The 20778-nt window shown below is 57.7% G+C and overlaps 2 protein-coding genes across 2 annotated transcripts in view; both read right to left on the bottom strand.

The window, feature by feature from the left end:
* Nucleotides 1–7004, bottom strand: part of TEAD3 (TEA domain transcription factor 3) — a 21206-nt gene extending 14202 nt beyond the window's left edge. The window contains exons 1-2 of the mRNA XM_073884830.1: nucleotides 6719–7004; nucleotides 5953–6402 (exon numbers count right to left, since the gene is read on the bottom strand). Coding sequence (XP_073740931.1) covers nucleotides 5953–6402; nucleotides 6719–7004 — 736 coding nt within the window. The remainder of the gene's footprint in view (nucleotides 1–5952; nucleotides 6403–6718) is intronic.
* Nucleotides 7005–7252: 248 nt separating this feature from the next.
* TULP1 (TUB like protein 1) lies at nucleotides 7253–19752 on the bottom strand. The gene is made up of 15 exons (XM_025862513.2): nucleotides 19618–19752; nucleotides 19439–19490; nucleotides 18966–19053; nucleotides 18504–18659; nucleotides 17417–17566; nucleotides 16281–16382; nucleotides 16088–16207; nucleotides 15675–15790; nucleotides 15492–15497; nucleotides 12884–13054; nucleotides 12594–12706; nucleotides 11596–11710; nucleotides 11414–11512; nucleotides 9158–9329; nucleotides 7253–7520 (listed from the first exon to the last, which is right to left on the bottom strand). Exons 1-15 carry the CDS (start codon nucleotides 19662–19664, stop codon nucleotides 7387–7389), a joined length of 1641 nt encoding a protein of 546 aa, XP_025718298.2. The 5' UTR covers nucleotides 19665–19752; the 3' UTR covers nucleotides 7253–7386.
* Nucleotides 19753–20778: the final 1026 nt, after the last annotated feature.

Genomic DNA, 20778 nt, shown 5'->3' with positions numbered 1-20778 from the left:
GGGGAGGGGGGGGAGGGACAGGGGGAGAGAGAGAGAGTTGGATCCAGAGACGGTTGGGGCAGGAATCATGACTGACAGACCCAGACAGACAGAGACCAAGATCCGGAGAGACGGAGGCACACAGCTGAGGGAGGGGGTAAAAGGGGCAGGAAGGGGGAAGATCAATAAACTCAGAGTCAGGCCGTGGTGGGGGGGAGCGAGAGAGCAAGAGATAGAGAGAGAGGGACAGAGAGAGAGAGAGAATGTATGTGCATATGAGCTGACAACAGAGCCCAGAGTTCAGGACAGACCTAGAAGGCAGCGGTGTCAGGGAAGCCATTGCTGGGGGCCAGGGTCAGCCACAACAGGGCCATGTCCAGGACACCCCACTCCTGTCCCATCTGTTCTGACTCTTCAAGACCACCTCCTATCTCCCTCCACAGAGGCCCGTTATTACCACAGGCTGCCCACCCGCTGCGGCCCACTCTGCCTCCACCCTCCGTCCGACCAGCCATTCCTGCTTCCCCTCTTTGAGGGCCCTCAGCCTTCTGAGGTCAGAAGGGTCCTCTGGGTGGTGGCAGGGATGGGAGCTAGGAGGCTGGGCGAGCAGGCTTTGGGGCCCGGGGGGGGGTAGATAAGGGGCCTCTCGCTGCCCACTCCCCACCCTGGGGTCAGACTGCTGGAATAACTGGCTGGACAGCTCCGGTGATGGGAGGCCAGGGCTGGGCAGCTGCAGAGGCCCTAGGCCCCCGCCCCCCACCCTCAGGCCCTGCAGCCTCCAGACCACCCGGCCCTACTCCTCCCTTCCAAGGGATAGGAGGAGACTGGCCTGACACTTGGGCTCCCCCAGCCCTCTGCCCTGGATGGGGATGCACACAAGGCCAGTCAAGGTAGGTGGGTGTCGTCCCCAAGTCCCCCTGCTACCCTCCCTTCCGAACCAGCCCCACTGGGAGGACAAACTGAGCCCAGGGACCCTCGTGGGTCTAGTGGCCAGCAGCTGTCCACCCCTGCAGGACCACAGCCCCCCAAGTGCTGTCATGTGGAGCCAGAACACCACTCAAAAGGCAGGAAGATTAGTGAAGTCAGCAGTTGCATCCCAAATCTCCCGCCCCCAAACCTGGGCTGGGCTGACCTTCAGGGGGTGGGCAGGGGGGGTGCTGAGGATGGGGAGGGCAGCTGATGAGGGCTAAGGGAACCTCCCCACCCCCTCTGCCTTTCCCTTCTTCCTTCTCACCCGCCCCCACAGCGGGGCCAGCTGTTCTCCAGCTGCCAGAGGCTCCCACCCTAGAAGTAGCCCTGCTCCGGTTGGGACTGGAGAGGGGGATGGTGTCTGCCTCCAGCATAAGGACCCCCGAGGGACCCTGCCAAGTGGCCACACCCTGCCAGGCTGGGGAGGGAGTACCCTCCTCCCTGGAGCAGGGTAGAGATTTGTTACAGGAGGAAGCAATTTGCAGAGCCCACTAGGAGGGAGGTGGGGAGGCCTCCTCCCCTCTCTCCTGCTTATTAATGTGCTTCCAATTTGGGAATCAGGACTCTCTGCACCCACCCACCCCCACTACTCAGGGCACAGGCTTCCTGGGGACCAGAGGGGGCAGGCCGTCCATAGCTCATCCGCACTGTCACACCCCCCCCCCCACCGCAACCAGGGTAAGGACAGAGGGAGGTAGAGTCTCGGAGCCCTCAAACCTCCGCAGAAGCAGAGAGACTTCCCTTCGCCCCTACTCTAGGACCCTGTCCTGTCTCATTTTTTTTTTTTTTTAAACTCGGTAATCTCTGTGCCCAATGTGGGACTCGAACCCACGACCCCGCGATCAAGAGTGGCACACTCCACCGACTGAGCCAGCCAGGCGTCCCATCTCCTTTTGTCTCACTCCAGCGAAGGCCTGGTATCCAGCTTGGGGGTGGGGGGCGGCAGCCAATGGGTAACTTGGTTAGGTGGGTTTCACAGTTGTCCGCGGACGCGCCCGAGGGTCTTGCCTCAGCGGCCTGTGCCCTCGCCCCTGGTACTCTGCGTCACCCGCTGAGCTGCCACCAGTCATTCGGCCGCCCCCCCCCCCCCCAACGACTACAAGAGTCACAGTGTCCTCTACAAACATCCAGGCTTCCTCGTGGCCCTCCCCACTCACACACACACGCCCTTGCCCAGCCAGCGTCCCGCACACATCCATGGTGACCTGCACCCCTATCCTGTTCCTTCTTAAACTTTCTATTGTGGTAACACACACATTACATCCAACTTATCATTTTAACCATTTTTAAGCGCATCATTCAGTGCCGTTAAGTATTTTCCTCCTTTGTTTTTAACGGTTATCTTTTACACCATCCTCCGCATGGACACGCCAGGCATCAGGGTCATGGGCCCCCAAATTTGTCACACAGTGTCTCCCGAGCATGCCTGGCCCAGCCCTGATGGCGGCCACCCACACTGTCCTCTGGTCTCAGCAACCGTAGAGAGTGCCCACCCACAGAGGCATCTGGGTCACACCCCACAGGTCCCCCGACGTGCGGGGCTGCACAGGCAGGGCCTGGAGCTCAGGCTCCCCCACTCGGCTTCTCACACAGCTGCTCAGCAGCGTGTCACCATGCTTTCTCCTCACACGCGCCACATACTGTCCTAGTTTTACAGTGTCATGTACAGTTGCACATGCAGCCCATCAGAGTTCCTACAAACCCGAGGCCACCTCATGTGCTGTTCACACACACACACACACACACACACACGGTCACACCACAGTATCGTACGTCACGCAGAATGGCACCCGTTCTGCTTCTGACACACACAGCATCCAACAATCGCAGTGTCTCCCACACACGCAGAGCATGTGGATCCCCTCAGAGTCAGACCCAGGCTCAAGCTCCTGGTCTTTCAGAAATCATGTCCCCTGCGATGGCCACTCACACACAGACCATGTGTATAGCTTCTTTCACTCGCTCACTCACACACTCACACACACTCACACACACTCACACACACGTCACTCATGGTGGCTCCCACGTACATACAGTGTCGGTCACACACATCGGTGTTATGAAGTCACGGGCAGTGTCACAGTTTCTCTCCTGTGCAAGTCCAGCCTCACATGCAGTTACAGAAACTGGTTTTAGCTGGTTCTGTCACACACGCACCCCCCCCATGCAGTGTCACCCACGCAGAATGTCCCACTCAGTTTCTGTCTCACACACGTCCAGCGTCACACACGGTTGCACTCTCATTTCCCTCTATCACTTCCTGTCCTTTCGGGCCTGGCAGGGAGCACAGGAAACAATCAGCACTCTAGGAAACCTCAAGGGCTGACTGTGGGGACCTGTGCAGGGGCAGGGATTCTCTGGCCTCCAGCCTCCTGTGGGACCCTGCGAGGACAGGTGAAGTCCGTTCCCCTCTCGGGTTCTCCCCTGAGGGGCAGCACCTCTCCTGCAGACAAGCCCAGGCTGGCACAACACCAGGCCAGAGGTGAGGGCAGGGCAAGGCCTTGAGGATGGGGCTGAGTGTGATCTGCTGACCTCTGACCACAGAGGCTCCTGCCACGGCCCCAGGGCTGCCCCAGACGCCCATGGAGACCTGGACCCCACAGCTTCTGCAGCCCCCACGTGGGAAGAGACCGTGGCCTCCTAGCTACCACCACAAAAAGCTGCAACATTTCGAGTCCTCACGGCTCCCCAGCAACCTGGGGTCTGGCACCCCAGATCCCTTCCCCACTCTCCTCACCGTGGGTGGACCCCTCCGCTCCTCATCCCTCCCTAAGTGAGGAGGTGGACAGGACTGATAGCTTCGGTTCCCTTCCAGCTTCCACACTGAGCCCTTTGGGGGCTCTGGGAGTCAGGCAGAGGGGCAGGCCATCCACGTGGGCTCTCAACACAATTCACCCCGGCCAGCCTTGCCAGACCCCAGGGCCACTTCAGAGGGCAAGTTCCCCGAGCTCCACCTGGCTTCCCTGTCCCTTGACGCCTGCTGCCTGCAACCTTTTCAGCCACACTCTCCTGGCTAACATACTCCTTAGTCACCCCCTGGTTCGTCCTCCCGTTCTTCCTTAGATCACTGGTCACCCACTCACCTCTCCGACCTCACCAGGTTCACAGTCCGTAATGGAAGGAGGAAGGCCCACTGACTAGAAGACTGGGACTCTGGAAGGAGCTCAGAGACAAGGGGCCCGAGCAGTCATTTATTCTGAGCAGGGAAACTGAGGCCCAAGATGACACAGGTGGCTAAAGGCCCAGCTGGGACCAGATCTCTTATTTCTTGACCTCCTCTTTGAGATGTCCCCTTCTGGTTCTAATATTTCCTCAACTGGCAGAATACAAAGGGTCCACAATCCTGAGTGCGAGGGTGGGAGCACAGAGACAGAGATATGGGGACACACACACACACACACACAGCTCTGTCCTGCCAATCACTGACCATCCTACTGAGCCAGTCCCCAGCCCCAGTGCACTAATTAGCATTAATTATTGTTCCCTCCCTAGGGAGGTGGGGGAAGGCTCATGAAGTTGAAAATCCCATTGGCTCTTAGCCTCTCCCTGAGGAGGGGGCATCCAGGGCCCCTGAAGTCACCCTCACCAGCCAGTCTGTTCCTGGAAGATACATCTGTCCATTCCCTGCCCACAGGGTGAGCAGGGATCCAGAAGACTGCAGAACCATGTCCTGGAATGACACCCTCCTGGGCGAGGGTCTTGGAAAAGGAGCTACAAGAATCTGGAAGGGAGGAGCACATAATCCCCCTAAATGTCCAACTTTGAGGGGACTTTGGATTTCCTCTTTGCTCCAGGCTGCCCCTGACATTCTAGCCAAGGAGGTGTCCCGGCCCCCTGCACTGGGGTGAAACATGTATGCACAGAACCAGGCCACAGGAGACAAGATACACAGAGCCGCCATGGGTTCCAGCCCCTAAAGCTGTGTCCAGTTCCTACCCTCATCCCCTGCTTTCCTGGACTACAAGTCCAGGCCTGACCTGGTTCTGCCTCTACCTGGAGAGAGAGAAAGCACAGAGGGTGGTGCCCCCTGAGAAGCCCTCCCCCAAGGCCTCATTCCCTCTTGTCCAGAAAGAATCTCTGAGCCCTGGAACAGGGCAACTCTCCCAAAAAGGTGAGAGTGGGGTCTCAATGACACTGCCCTGGGGCCTGGCTAGCTGAAAACCAGATGCAGACAGGCACTCCTGGCCCTCCCCCCCCAGGCAGGAGTAAAGGGCATGACAGACAATAGTGGTGGTGGTAGTGGTGGGGACAAGCCTCCTTCAAACCCTCTAAAGTCTAAACAAGGGCTCTAAGGAAGTGTAGCGAAAATAAGGCCCCAAAGCCAGCCCTCTTTGGAGCCAGGCTCCTAGAGCCCTGGTCTGGAACTCCGAACCTCCACCCCAACAGAGGCGGCGTAACTGGAAGGAGCTTAAGCCCCTGCCTCTCAGGGGGCACACGCCCAGGGCGCGCAGCTCTGCTCCCAGACACACTCCACAATCCAGCGCAGCCACAGGCACCGCGCGCTGGAGCCGGCCTGGGCGCCGGGAGGCCCGGCCCGAGGCCTGCGTGGAGCGGCGGCCGGGCCGGCTTCGAGAAGAGAGCGAGCCGGGAGTCCAAAGGGCGGCGGGGCCCGCGACTGGGAGTCCCGGGGAGGATCTTCCCGGTGGCAGGGCCCCGAAACCATGCGGCTCCCAGACCCCTGCCTCGACACCCCAAAAGCGTAAGTTGGGACAGGCGATGGCACCGGGGACAATCTCCCGGCTCCCCGACCTCCCCCGACCAACTCGTCCGGGTCGCGGGGGGGGGAGGTGGGTGGGTGGGGGTGGGAGGGGTGGGCGGGGCTTCCCGGAGAGCTTTCCCCCCCCTTCCCTCTAAACTTCCCGGCACCCAGATCTGGGGCTCAGGCTCAAGCTGGACAATAGCTCGGGGACCCAGCCCCCCTCGAGGACCCCCCCCCAAATCCAGAACCAGCCAACCAAACCACCTCTCCCAGCAGGGCCTCCTCCCGGCGTCCGCCCGGCTTACCTGGTCCGAGCTCGGGGGGGCGCTCCGGCCGGGCCGCTCCGCCGGGCCCGAAGGAGCTGAGAGGGGGGCCGGGGAAGGGGGGTCTTGGGGAGGGGGCTGGCCGGAATGTGCGGAATGAGCCGGGCTGGAGCGGGAGGCGCCGGGCGCGGAGGAGGGAGCGAGCGGGACGGAAAGTTTGTGTTGAGGAGCCGGGGCGGGGGGTGGGGGCTGAGGGGAAGGAGGGGGCGGGGCGCGCAGGGGGGCGGGCACCGGCCGGGAGGGGCGGGGCCGCGCGGGGCCGCCCCCCAGTCGGCTCTCGGGCTGCCCACCCCGCGGCTTCGCGAACCGCGGCTGCTCCCGGCCTTCCCGCGCCTAGGCGCTCCCCTCCTCGCCTGCCTGTGCCACGCTCCCAACCGCTCCCTGCACGCCGGGCCTTTCTCCACCTCTCCAGGACCCCACCGCAATTTGGGGCTCAGGCCTGGGCGGGCCCGAGGGCGGAGCTCCCGCCTAGCCGGCTGGACTCCCGTCGGGGTGCCGCGTCACGAGGAGCCCCGCGGAGCCGGAGCGCACGGGCCTTGGGGCTCCCTACCCACACACACCCCCCCCACCCCAGTCCCGAGCCGCCGAGGCGGAGCGCCCTTTCGCGCCCGAGAGCCCGCCCCCAACTCCCGAGGCCCCAGACCCCGCCCCGCCCTGGCGACTGCGCCCGCCCTGCCCGGACCCGGTTTGTCTGGTTCTCCCCGAGAGGCTTGTTTCTCGAATTTCTCCCTTTCCCCTCTTCCCGGACCTCCGGGGCCCTCCCTCTCGGCCCGGGGCCCCCGCGGGGGGCGTCTCGACACCACGAGCCCGCCGAGTTTCGGTAGGACCCGCGCTGGGCGCGGGGGAGGGGACGGCGGGAGCGCCCCGGGCCTGGGCGGGAGCGGGGTTGGGGGTTGGGGAGGCAGGCCTCCAGCCCGCCCTCCGGACCTCTCCCGCGCTCCGGACCCCTCCCGCCGCCTCGTTCTCGGCACGCGCTGAAGAACCACTGCTTGCCGGGTCTGGGACGCGGCTTTATTGGGGTCTTCCTCCCGCATCACCTACCCCCTCTTCCGAGCCCGCCCCACTCCTCGATCCCGGAGGGGGTTAAAACAACACTGACTACTGCTCCTGGACAGGAAGTGACTGGGGCGCGGGGCGGGGAAGGGGGGCGGTTGGTGAAGCGGCTCAGGCTAGCTCCGCGACCAGATGTGCGGCTGCCGACTCCAGATGTTCTTCATCTCTGTGGGACCGCAGTCTGAGCTCCTCCCCTGCCTCGGCCTGTGCGGGGCTGGGGAGTGGATGGAGGTCACTCGGAGACAGTGAGGGGTCAGCCCCGGACAAGAGAGGAGTCTTCAGTGGGGGCTTTGGCGAATGGACCCTGCAAGCCTCCACTGAATCCTTTCCCCCACCCTTGGCGGGCGCCGGGGGCTGCTGGGGTCACTCGCAGGCCAGCTTCCCGTCGAAACTGGAGAGGGCGATGGCGAAGGCCTGCAGGGCGCACAGCGGGTACCGGTAATCTAGGGTGAAGGCGTCCTCGGCCACGCGCCCGAACTGCAGTACGATGTAGTCGGCTATAGACACAGACCGGTGGGGGGGGGGCAAGATCTCCTGGGGTCCCAGTCCTGGCAGACCGTGACCTCAACTTTGGGAGAAGTCTCCCTCCTTTGCATTGGGGCCCTAATCCTCAGCTACCATCTCAATTATTCACCCTCCACCCATCCACCCTTTCTTATCTGGCCCAACCGGCCCCACCTGACGCTTGACCGGCCTTCTGACTTGACTGTAAGCCCCTGAGGGCAGGGATCCTGCCTTATCTTCTGCCACCCAGGGCTATGTGTAGGACAGGCACTTAAATATAGGAACCTGTCACGCTTCCCCCTGCCTCGAATCCTTTTCCAATGGCTCTGGCCTCATTCCTTCTTCCCATCCCCAGCCCCCAAGTCCCATCTTAGACTGCCAGGCTCTCTCCCTTCACTAGCCCCCCGAGTCCCTACCTTATCGAGTGGCTCCACTCAGCCCCATCCCCTATCTGGTCCAGGATCCCAGCCCCAGTCCCAAACACCTCCCCCAGCATCCATAGGGACAGGAAGTTGCTAAAAATACCCCTGATCTCGGCAGACCAGGCTCCACCAGAAATGTGATCTGGAGAGCAGTTTTCCAAGGCCTTGGGACAGGTGACACTGGGGACACATCCCTAGGATGGAGTGGGGGATGGAGAAGTTGCTCAGTGTCAGCCAATCCTGGGAACCCGGAGTCCCTTGGAAGGTACCTTTCCATCCCAAACTTCCTCACCCTAGTGGGAACCTCTCCCCCGGGGCCAATTAACAGGGACATTTTTACTTAATTGTGTTCTGGGCATATCTTGTTTCCCTAACTCCTTGAGGGCAGGCCTTTGACCTTACTTGAGAGAGGACAAGAGAGCAGGCATCGAGAGATGCTTGGTTAATATCCCCTAGCCCCGCAAGGCGGCCATCTTGAAGGGGTTGGGAGCTGGGGCCCTGGAGCCAGACCACCTGGGTTCTTGTGCCAGCTCTACCTCTTACAGCTGTACTACCTTGGGCAATTTACTTAACCTCCCTATGCCTCAATTTTCTCATCTGCCAAGTAGGGACAATAATAATACCTTCCTCAGGTTTTGGAGGGGCAGGGTTGTTGCAAAGATTTACTGATTCAGTATCTGTAAAGTTCAGAGAATAGTGCCTAGCACCTAGAAAGCCCTGCGTGTCTGTGAAATAAATTTTGATGGCCGGTGGGACCTCCTGGAGCCGCTGAGAGACTTTGGGGAAGGCGCCGCCCTCTCTGAGCCTCAGCAGCCTCTTTGACCACGTAGAGGTTGGGCTATCAGTGGTTCTCAAGCTCCAGCAGATTAACTCTCCCTTCAACACAGCCTTACCCAGATACCCCAGTATCTACCCCTGGCTCTGGTCAGTGCTAGAAAGAAGGCCTGGGACAGTAACCCCCGAGACACCTGCTTGGAATACCTGAGGGTCCTGGGAACAAGCGGTCAATGCCCCTGCAGGAGGGAGTGACTTTCCTGGATGTTCTGGCTCCAGTGAGAAAGGACAGCTTTGTGCACGTGTGTGTGTGTGTGTGTGTGTGTGTGTGTGTGTGTGAAAAGAGAGAGAGAGGTGGTGGGGAAAGGCCTGAGGGAGGGTCAGGGTCCTGGAGGTGGTGGGGAACAGCCCGGCTTGGGCCCTCAAATACTCACGGTCATCGGCGTGGACTATTTGGAAGTTCTTGACTGAAGCTTGTGTGACTCGACCTTGGAAGTTGAGGGTGTAGGAGCCGCTGTCTTCGTTCCAAACAGGTGGCTTGTTGTGCAGCTCGATGAGGCTTTCCAGTGTTTTGTTCTGCCAGCGCACCAGCAACCCATCGCTGGCCTGGGGTGCCAAAGGGGAGTGTTAGGGAGGGGACAGTTAGGGGTGGCTGAGATATCTCAGGACCGAGGGGAAGGGGCCTGGGGACCTGTGCATGCCTTTGCGTGTGTGTGCTAGTGTGCAGCCTGGACACGGACATCCATTCGGGGCATCCTTGACCAAGGACCAAGCAGCTTGGTCTCTGTGGTATCCTTGTGGGCAGGGTGGACCTCTGTGAGAATGGGTCTCGCCGTGGGACGCCAAAGTGGAGGGTTGGGAAGTAGCATCTGGCACACAGTAGGTGCTCTGTGCCCTTGGCACCCAAGGGGTCCTCGGAGCAGCCACATGCTGGCACCTGATCATAAGGATGCACTAGACATGCTGTGATCGACACGGAGCTCGCAGTTGTGTTTGGGGAGACGGACAGGTAAACAGTGGTTAAAATAAGATGTCCCAGAAGAGAGTTTCTCAGAGGAAGGAGTGATGCCTATGTGATAGCGCTCTTGAGATACTTCTTTCCTGAGTTCCCTTGGCACTGGTCACATTCGTGGCTTAGAGTGAGTCTGCACAAGATCATGTCCTCCGAGAAGCCTCCCTGATCCCATGTCTGATTTAGACGTCTTAGCTCGGAGTCTCCCTCCATGACACCTGCTCTTACTGTTTCTCCCACTACACTGTAATGGGCAGAATTAGACACTTAAAGGGCAGCTATTGTATTTTATTGACGGCTCTGTGCCTCAGTTTCCTTCACAACAGGGTCTTGTGAGGATTAAAGCAGTTTATAGTGCATGGCATGTTATTCAGATCAGTTCCTGGCCCAGCGTACATGCTCAATAAATGTCGGATTGTTCTGATGGTTCCTGTTTGCTGATTTTGGATCCTCAGTGCCTGGCTTTAATGAACGACTGTAGAATGAATGGACGGTGAAATGATGAAGAGTTACCCGGAGCAGCCCTGGGGAGTTCTCACCAAGCCCAGACACACTTGGGAGGCCCTGCCTCTGGAGCATTTGCGTGTTTAGTCTGGGCCTGGAAGGAGCAGCTGTGGGACCCGCGGCTCCTCGAGTCTAACAGCCTTCCGTGCCTCGAGCCCCGCGGGTTGGCCAGGCCTCTGATTATGGTGTGACTTGCCAGCATGGAAGGATGTGTGATCAGCTGACGGGTGTTATTTTTCCTTGTAAATGAGTAAAGTGACATCACTGAGGGTATGGAGCACACCAGTCATCCTGTCTGTGCGGTCCCAGGCTCACTGACCTGTGGCGCGAGCGACTGACACTGAAGGAGGCCACCTCTCCCCGGCGCATCTCTCCGTCTTACCCTAGACCTCACACACACACACACAAGCAACCTTTGCTTTTTAAAGTAGAAGGCAAATCAAGTCACTCCGGAGAACCCTGCTGTGGCTTCCTGTTTCTCTGAGTACAAACCAGTTATACAGGCCCTATCTGAGACTCAACTCACCTCTTACGGCAAACCCACCGGGCATCATCCTGCCTCAGGGCATTTGCACTGGCTCTTCCCTCTGCCTGGATGCTCTTTCCCTAGATATCTGTAGGCTTGCTCCCTCACCTCCTTCATGTCTTTGCTTAAACGTCACCTTCTCAATGAGGCCCACTCCGACTTTTTCTTTCTTCCATACCACTTGTCACTTTCTAACATTCTACACAATTTACTTATTTGTCACAATTGTCTACAGTCCGTCTCCTCCGCTGGAATGTCAGCTTCAGGAGGGCAGATCTTTTTTACTCACTGATGTCTTCCAGTTGCCTAGAATAATACTCAGCACTCATACGCTGAACGTGTATAGTAAAATATACACAATATACAATTCATTCAGTGAATGAATATATGAATGGATGATTTGGTGTACACTGGGGGAAAAAAAAAACACCTCATTGTATTGGTTTCAAGTGAATTCAATTACAAAACCCCCTAATTCATCCCATGAGTTTCCAGAATGAATTTGTGACACAGGATGATGAATGTGCCCAGGAAGTTGGGTATGGGCAACCTGAGCCCCTGTCCCTCAGCTCCCCAGCAGTGGGTCAGGAATGGATCACATGGGAACAGGACCCTCAGGGGGAGGCGTCAGGGAGGTGCTGGGCTCACATTTCGCGGCCGGATGGGGACCCTCTCGTTGTCCATATTCATGCCAGGAATGATGACCGTCATGCGCCGGGGACCCCGGAAGCCCAGCACGTTGGTTTCCTGGGAGGGAGATACCTGTTAGGCCGGTCCCTGCGAAGGGGAGGGTCCTGTCGTGGGTGGGGGGGCTGGGGGGGTGTTCTCACATAGATCACAGCTGCCAGTTCCTGCCGAAGGCTCCCCACGTTAGTGCTGCCTCCTCCACGGTGCGGGTTCTGCCCGTTGTCAAAGACGGTAAAGCGGTTGCCCAGGAGATTGGACCTGCAAGCAGGGTAGAGCTGGGGGCAAGGCTGGGGGCATTCCACAGCCCTGCTCCAAGACCCTTCCTCATAGCCAGGCAGTTTGGAGAGCTTCCTATGTCAAGGGTGTGGGTGTCTTAGGGCAGAACAAGTCTTGTCCCCTGCCCCAGGCACCCTTCATGAGGTCTTTTAGAGGCTGGATCTGGAAGGACACTAGGCAACCTTCAGATCTCGGCTCTACCTCTTACTGACCCTAGGCAGGCTGAGCTCTCTGAGCCTCAACATCCCCCTCTGTTAAGTGGGCCTAATAACAGTATTTACCACTTGGTCAATAAGGGGACTACATGGATTCATATTTGGAAGTTAGAACAATGCCTGACCCATAGATAGGCCTTACATAAGTGTTTCTTAAATACATAAATATGAGAAATAAGGCCTGACTCGGGGGTCCCCCTTCCCCTTACCTCTCAGATGCGCAGTGAGGATTAGATGAGATATACGGGGAGACACAGCACAGGGGAGATGCTCGATATTTGTCTATTCATTCACTTAGTAAATGTTTTATTGAGTCGCTATTATGTACCAGGTGCTGGGAATTCAACCATGAATGAGACAGGCATGGTCCCTGTCCTCAGGGACCCTTATGACCTATGTCAAGTGAGGTCCCTGGTCCCAGCAGCACGGGCATCACCTGGGGGCTTGTTAGAAATGAAGACCCTTGCCCCACACCCAGACCCACTGGGCCATTTTGACAACGCTTCCAAGTGATCTGTGCACATTCAAGTGTGGGAAGCCCTGGGGCAGGGGACATTTCTAGAGCGCCCGATGTGGTGGACACTGCCAGGCAGAGGGAGACGGAAGTGACTCGCCATGGTCTCTTGCGGCCCTGGGCCTCCCAGCCCCACCTCAGCTTCCCAATGAAATTCTCCCCTCCTCGGGACAGATTGGTGGGGTCGCTGGAGATGAGGTAATTGGCCGTCTTGCTACGTTTCCGCTTCCTGCCGGCCAGGAGGAACACCTGGGGAGAGGGGGAGACGGGTGAAGGAAGGAGGTGAGTGGGGGAAAGGGAAGGCCTGTTGGCTTTGGACTCCGCCCGCCCCCCACCCCCACCCCCCAGTTTGGCTCTAGCCCTCCCCTTCCAGCCTGGATCCTGGCACCCGCACTCTCTCTCGCCTGCTGCCTCCCCGCTACCCACCTTCTTCTCTGTGTCCAGGTGCAGGAAGTAGGAGGGATACAAGCCCCGATCCATGCCTTTCTTGTCCCGGGTCAGCCTGCAGCGCACTGTCCGGTGCTGAGGGGCAGGCCGGAGCACAAACTCCTGGGGTTCATCCACTTCTATGGGTGGGGATGGGGCTCTCTCCTCCTTCTGAGTCGGGGCAGAGCGTGTATCAGCCCTGGAGCCCTGGCTCCTCTGCCCTCAGCAGATCCCCAGTGCCGGGACACAGGGCAGGCAGGACAACTCACCGCTTTCTGTGTGGGAAGAGAACGGACAGGCCAGCTACAGTGGGCTGGGCCCCTCGCCTCCCCCGCAGCGCAGCCGGCCCATGCTAGGCAGCTCTGTGGAGCTCGGTGCTTTATTATTATTTTGCTTCGCTTTGTGGTTAAGAGCCTGGGATCTGGAGCCAGACAGCTTGGGTTCAAATCCTGGTTCCACCGCTAACTCTGTCACGTTTAACTTGAACCACCCTGTGACTCCGTTTTCTCCTCTGAGCAATGCAGAGGTTGGGGCTGGATTCCCCAGGAGAGACCTTACTTAATTTATATATTTAACAAACACTCATAAAGTCTACCAGTGTGCCGGGCATAGCTCTAAGTATCTTCCAAATATTAACTAATTTAATTCTCTCAGGTAACTACTGAAGTAATTGTCCAATTTTACTGAAGAAGTTGAGGCTCAGAGAGGCTAAGCAACTTGCCCGAGTTCACACAGCTAGTAAGAAGTGGAACTGGGCTTAAAATGGTGCCAGAGCCAGAGCCTTAGAAAGACCTTCCTTCGTGTGGACACTGTGTCAACAGGTGAACTGAGGTGGGGCCAAAGGTATGAACTGCTGTGTTAAAGAAGTATTAGCTACTGCTATTATTACAGTGTATGGTAAATATCAATGACTGTAGTAGCCAACCTCTTAGATGAGCCCCAGTGATCCCTGCCTCCTGGTGTTTACACCTTGTGTGGTCTCCTTCCACATCGTATCAGAGTTTGGTCTTTCTGACCAATGGAATATAGCCCAAGTGATGGGGGGAGGGGTCACTTCTAAGGCCAGGTCATAAGAGATATTGTGGCTTCTCCTTGCTGTCTCCCTTGGGCCACTCTTGAGCCCTGGGGGAAGTAGGCTGCCATGTCATTAGACCACTCAAGCCGCCCTATGGAGAGGGCTCCAGCCAAGAACCATGACAGTGAACCATTCTAGAAGTGAATCCTCTATTTCCAACCAAGCTTTCCAAGTGACCGCAGACCCAGCTGACGTCTTGACTGCATTCTCGGAACAGACCCGGAGCCAGAAGTACCTTGCTAGGCCCCTCCTAGATTCCTGACTCGTAGAAACTAAGAAAAGAAATGTTTGTTGTTTTAAGGCACTACGTTTTGGGGGTAGTTTGTCAGACTGCGATACCGAGGTAAGACAATGAATGAATAAATAAGCTTATCTTGCTCATGGAAAAACTCCGAATCACCGTTCGGTTGCATTCCACACTAGGTGGCCTAGGCCTGACCTGGTGACTGCCCCTTTGGATCTGGTACCCTCTGCCCTCATGTTCTATCCCTCCTAAGAGGGGGAGCCAAGATCGTAACCCCAACTTTCCCACTAGGGAAGAGAGGGGACTGCCAGCCTGGGTGTATGCTATATGAGAGCTACAAAGAATCCCTGATACGCTGCGGTTGGCCATTTTTGCCGAGGGCAGGTTTGGACTGCATGTGAGGTGAGGCTGGTGTCGGCGAGCAGGCCCTTAGCCTGCGGGCAAGGGAGCATCTCTTCTCCACTCCGGGCTGCTCCAGAAGAAACTTGGGAAACGCAAGACTATGTTTGGAATGTGATGTGGAGAAAGCCAGAGCTTATTCAAACATTTCCACGGCTGTAAATTTCTAGGGCCTACTGTATTGAAGGTGGCACTGCGGTTACATTCCGCGTGGGAGATAAGAAACTGGCCTTGAGTTTATATATCGGTATTTGGTGATGTTGGCTAATGTGAGTCAGTCCCCCCAAGACCTGACCACTCCTGAACAAACTAATAAACCCACATGGCTTAGACCCCGGCTCTGCCCTCAGGGTGATCTCTTCACTTGTGGAAACCAATTTCCCAGCAAGACTTTCATCACTTTCTCTCTCCAGTTAGGCCCCCTCTCCTGCTCACCCCAGCTTGTGCATGTTGGTGCCTGAGTCCTAGTTGTGAGGAAGAGCAATATTCAAAATAGTTAACAGCCTGTTCTGCCCCTGGAGACGGCCTGGTCTGTCCGAATGGACCCCGGTGGGCCTGGAGGAGGGTTCTGGAGGCACCTGTCTGCCAGTGTTAACTCTTCGGCTGCCGGAAGGTTGGGCCATCCCAGATTCGGTAGCAGAAAGCACTTGGGGCCCCGGACCAGTAGCGTGAAAATATTTTAACAACGCACACCGTCAGTGAGCACACTCTGCCCGCGTGTTCTCCCTCTCTGGTACAGAAGATGGGTGTCTCTTCGCGTGGCGGCTTTGTGAGCATCTCTGGCTGGGGCTGCTGGTCAGGCCGCAGAGGGGAGGGCTTGGAGCCCAGATAACATCAGGCCCGCAGGGGGCCAATCCCGGCCCTAATGACCCCTCTAGTGACCCCTCAACCGCCTTCTCTGTTCTCACAAGCCTGGTGCCCTTTGTCCTCCTATCCTGTCATCAGAGAGGGAGCCAAGATTCTAACCCCCGGCCCCCCTCTCCCCACGAGGTTCCATACTCTAGTCGCCCAAGCCCAGGCCCCTGCCCCGCTCCCTGAAGGGGCCTCGTCCCCCTTCCCCTCCGGATCCCAACCTTTTTGCCTTTTCCTTTCGCTTTGCCCTTCTGGTTGCTGTTCTTCATCCCCACGGCTGCCACTTCCTCCTCCTCCTGGTCCTCCTTCCTCTGCTCTTCTGGGCCTTTGGAAGTGCCTGGCACGGAGGGGGTACAAGCTTGTGAATCCCTGACCCTGTGGAGCACTTCGAACACCCATGTCTTACTTGGACCCTCCCCACAACCACGGGAGAGTACTCCCATATTACTATGATCAGAGACTCAGAAAGGCTCACGTACCTGCCTGAGGCCACACAGCTATTTAAGTGGGGAGCAAGATGCCCCTTCAAGCCTTCTGACTCCAGAGCTCTCTCCTCACCCTACCCAGCACTCGGGTTCCCCACCCCCCAGGACGGCTTCTAGACGTCATGGCACCAGAGGCCACGGCCACCCACCTTTCTTCTTCGGAGTTTTCTCAGCTGGCGCTTCTTCCCCAACCAGAAACATGGCCGCTGGAGTCTTCTTTCTCACCTTGGCCGGGCTCCCTGAGGGGTCCTTGTCAGCCTCCCCAGACCCTGTGTGGGTGGATTGCAGGAGTCACACGCCACCACACCCAGAGTCCCCTGTTCCTCCAGAGACCAGTCTCACCTTCCTTCTTCGTCTTTCTCATCTTGGGCCCCTCCCCCGCTGGCGCCTCCTTCTTCTTGATGCGCAGAGGTTTGGCTGGGGCGACAGGGCTTCCCGAGTCCCCTGGAAATGGAGGTAGGGGTTAGACAGAGAAGAGCCTGTTGGGGCTGAAGGCCACTTTCCAACCCACTCATCATTTCTTCAGTCCCCAGGGAGGCTGAAGACCTGACAAGGGCCCAGAGTCTGTCTTCTGCTCGTTGCGTTTTATTTTATTTTATTTTATTTTATTTTATTTTATTTTTAAGATTTTATTTATTTATTTGAGAGAGAGAGAGAATGAGAGAGAGAGAGAGAGAGAGAGAGCACATGAGATGGGGGAGGGTCAGAAGGAGAAGCAGATTCCCCAAAGAGCAGGGAGCCCGATGCGGGACTCCAGGATCATGACCTGAGCTGAAGGCAGTCAGTCAGTCAACTGAGCCACCCAGGTGCCCTGCTTGTTGCATTTTAATCCTGAGTCCATAAAGGGCTGGGCAAACACCAGCAGCTTAATAGGCATTACAGAATGAATGAATGAATGATTGAAAGAATGAATGCCGGGCCTTCTAACTGAGCCTCTAATTCCTAGCTCCCACCCCATCTCCCCAGAAAACCTCCTCTGGCAGGTGCTACAGACAGCGTTCTCTCCCTCCCACAGAGGCCCAGGGTCCTAGCTACCTGTCCCCATTTAGACCAGCCTGCAGTACCTGTAGGGCGAGGTGCCCAGGCCAGAGAGCCATGATAGCATTTATGTCATTGACTGATTTTTACCGTAATGGCTTTGATACTTTTATGAAAATTATAACAATAATACATATTGAGTAAAAAAAACAAAAACAAAAACACTAAAAACTCACTAAACTAAAATCCTCTGTCCTACCTGGCTCACAGAGCTCCCTGGACAGGCAGTGGTGGGGATGGTGGGGGGCGGGGGCAGCACATATTGATCTATGTACTTAAGGACCGTCAAGGGGAAGACACCAGAGAAAGACACCCTTGCGTCCAGGCACTGGTAACCTTCTGATGGCTCAGCTCTCGCCGATCACTGAGGCCTCCCAGCCCCTGAAGGACAGGGCTAGTTTTCCGAGTCTGTGTGGTCCCTCTGTACCTTCAACACTCACCCTTCTGAACCTGGGCCTTAGCCTTCCTCTCCTTGACCCCGGCAGAAGTCTTCTCTTTAGGAACCTTCTTGGGTGGCAGAGGGATTTTCTCTTTCTTTGCCTCTGCCTCCTCTTCCTCTTCGTGGTCCTCCTTGGATTCCTCTTCATCCTCTGTAGGGAGAAGCTCCTCATAAGGGGGGGGGGCAGCGTGGGCCCCATTATCTGGAAGGCCGGTCCCCCCAGATTGCTGGGAAGTGGTAAATGAGGGGGGCTGGGAGGCTTCCCTTCTGGAACAGGAACAGGAACGAGAGGAGAAACACAGTTCTGGCACCTTCCTCAAACCCTGGAGGTGATTCCAAGGTGTTCGGGGGAGTGAGCTGGGGTTGGGGGAACGCGAGGGGCTTGGCAATCCTGTTCTGGGGGAAATGCCCTTCTCTGTAGGGGGCCCCCCCCCCCCCCCCCCGCCCCGGGACCCTTACCTCCTCACACACTCCTGCCTGTCTTGCAGTCCCCCCACCCCTCATCACCGCACCTGCACTGTTTCTCCCCCTCAGCTTCTTCCTCTTCTTTTTTTTTTTTTTTTAAGATTTTTTTATTTATTTGACACAGAAAGACACAGCGAGAGAGGGAACACAAGCAGGTGGAGCAGGAGAGGGAGAAGCAGCCTTCCCGCGGAGCAGGGAGCCCGATGCGGGGCCCGATGCGGGGCCCGATCCCAGGACCCCGGGATCATGACCTGAGCCGAAGGCAGACGCTTAACGACTGAGCCACCCAGGCGCCCCTCTCCCCCTCCGCATCTTCCTGGCCTTGTCGGTTTCTGACCTCCAGCCAGACCCATCTGGGCTACCTCTGGCCCCTAGCTGTAGTTGAAGGCAAAACTCATAACCGCTCCGTGCCTCAGTTTCCCCATCCGGAAAACGGAGTAAAGAACAAGAGAATAAAGTGGGTTGTTTTGGTTCAAAGAGAAGGCCGGAGAAAGAGAGGCTCTTTTCCCGAGTTTTCCGTCTCCCTGTCGCGGTTCCCGTGCGGGCCCTTCGCGCCTTCTCTCCAGCGCCCCCCCCCCGCCCCCCCCCCCCCCCACCCCCGCCCAGCCCCGGCCCCGTCTCACCGTCCACTGCGTCCGGGGCTCGCGCTACCAGGAAGGTTTCCCGCGGGTCGCGCTTGGCCTCAGGGTCCCTGAGGAACTTGGCGTAGACCGTGTGCGGCGGCCGGGCCTCCGGCGGCTGCGAAGCCGGCTCCTCCCGCGGCTTCCCCCTCCGCCCGGCTGAGCCGAGAGGCTGGGGTCAGGCAGGGCCCGACCCCCCGCTCCGACGGCGCCTGAGCCCCGGACGCTGCCCCTCTCGGGCTCCTTTCCGTGGGGGTCTCCCCTGGGCGCTCTTGCCACCTCCGACACCCCTCCCCCGGCTTTCATCCATCCCTCCCAGCCCCCAGCCCGTTCTAGCCCGGCCCGCTCCCACCCCTCCAGTTCCCCGCCCCTCGCTGTCCCCACCCCCAGGACTCCAGGATTCAGCCGCACCCCTCCCGGGCCCCTCACCCTGGGGGGCGCCCCCGGGCTCGGCCACCCGCCCGCCGCCAGGTCTCCGGGGCTTGGATCCCTTAGGGCCCGGGGACTCGGGAGCCTCCGTCTTCTTCTTCAACTTGTGCCCCTTGGCGGGTCGCTGCGGAGTGGGGGTCAAGAGTAGGGAGAGGAAGGAAAGGGGGGCTTGGAGGGCTGCCCATGACCCTCTAATCCCTTGAGCCGCCAGAAATAACCGCGGATTATCGGGAGGGGAACAGCAGCCTTCTTCTTGGGGTGGGAACGGTGACCCCTCCCATGCATCATGGCCACGTCCAAGGCCCCAAAGTCCCAATTCCTCCCGCGGACATCCCATGCCCCGAAACACCCTTTTCCTCAAAAGAAAAAAAAAAAAGCAAAACTACAAGGAAGCAACCCCCCAGACGCTGCCGAGGGGGGCGCGTCCCACTCTCAGATCCCCTTCCCTGCGTGGGTTTACACGCAATGGGGGGGTTCTCCCCGCCTCTTTCCAAGCAGGGGTGACATACCTGCTTGGGGCGCTGCTGGACCTCGGGGCTCTGGCCTTCCTCTTCATGTCCGCTGAGGGTAGCAGAGCAATCAGTCTGTCTTCCTCCCCTTTTCTGCCCCTCCCCAACCCCTCCACCTGGGACCCCCCAGGGCTCAGGTAGGTTGAGGTGAGGTGGTGGTGGGGGGGGCGCTTCCGGACCTGTCCGAGGCCCACACCTCTCGGAGGGTGTCGTCCTGCAGCGGCATGGTGCATTCGCCTATCCGCACCCCCTTCTCTGGCCACCCTGCAGCTCTAGGAGTCTCCCTGCCCTCCCCGGCTAATCCAGGCTCAACTTCACCCCACCTCCCGCTGGCTCAAGAGGGTGGCAGCACTGTGGGAGGTGCTCCTCTCCTGCCCACGACACACCCCCCCAGGTCCAGCCCACTGAGGGAAGAGGCTGACTCCCCAGTTCTCAGACCACCAGCGGCCTGAAGGACCCATCGCTGTGCCAGCCCCACCCTCCCCCACCCAGCTTCCGGTCTGAGGTGCCAATTTGTAATTTGTCAGGGGTCAGTGGGGTGTGGGAAGAAAATATTAGATCAGATCCTGTATTTATCTTTATTTTTCATAAAAAATAAGAACTAGGGTTGACTGATATTTAGTATATATGGATTGACAGAAGCATGTGTATTATACAGTACTTTATTAAGAAACATGCCTAATTATGGGTGTACACTTAAAATTCTTTTTTTTTTTTTTTTTTACTGATAGGGAACATGCTTTTTTAAAAGTTTAGAGACCAAGGATATAGTTTTGTTTTGTTTTGTTTAAATAATCTCTTAAATGCCCAAGGTGGGGCTCAAATTCATGACCCCACTCACGACCCACTCATGACCCAGAGATCAAGAGTCATGGGCTCTACCAACTGAGCCAGCCGGATGCCCCCCCCACAAGGATATAGTGTTGATGTGATTAATATGGGAGACGTTTGGTTAAATGCTGAGGAAGCCCAGAGGAGGGGTCTCACTCAGCTGTCCTGGAGGCTTCCTGAAAAGCCTGATCTAAAATTTAAAAGATGATGAACAGGAGTTCCACAGGCAAAAATAAAAGTGGGATGGGTTACCTAGAAAGGGAACAAGGTACAGGCCTAGAAGTTGGAAATAGCCAGGTGTGTTCAAAGGTTTAGCGCTAGGAGGCAGGCAGTCATCTTACCCATGGGTCAGCCCTGAGCCCGCGACCTGAGCTCTGTCACTTAAGGGCTGAACACCCTTGGGTGACTTACTTAGCCCCTCTGAGCCTCCGTTTCTTCATTTATAAAATGGGCTCAACCCAGTAAGGATATTGTTCAGATTCATTGAGATGAGGGGCGCCTGGGTGGCT

The sequence above is a fragment of the Callorhinus ursinus genome, unplaced genomic scaffold (genome assembly GCF_003265705.2).
Source record: "Callorhinus ursinus isolate GAN/ISIS: 27379988/994484 unplaced genomic scaffold, GSC_fseal_2.0 scaffold59, whole genome shotgun sequence".
NCBI classification, from domain to species: domain Eukaryota; kingdom Metazoa; phylum Chordata; class Mammalia; order Carnivora; family Otariidae; genus Callorhinus; species Callorhinus ursinus.
This window is presented reverse-complemented; position numbering and strand designations above follow the sequence as displayed.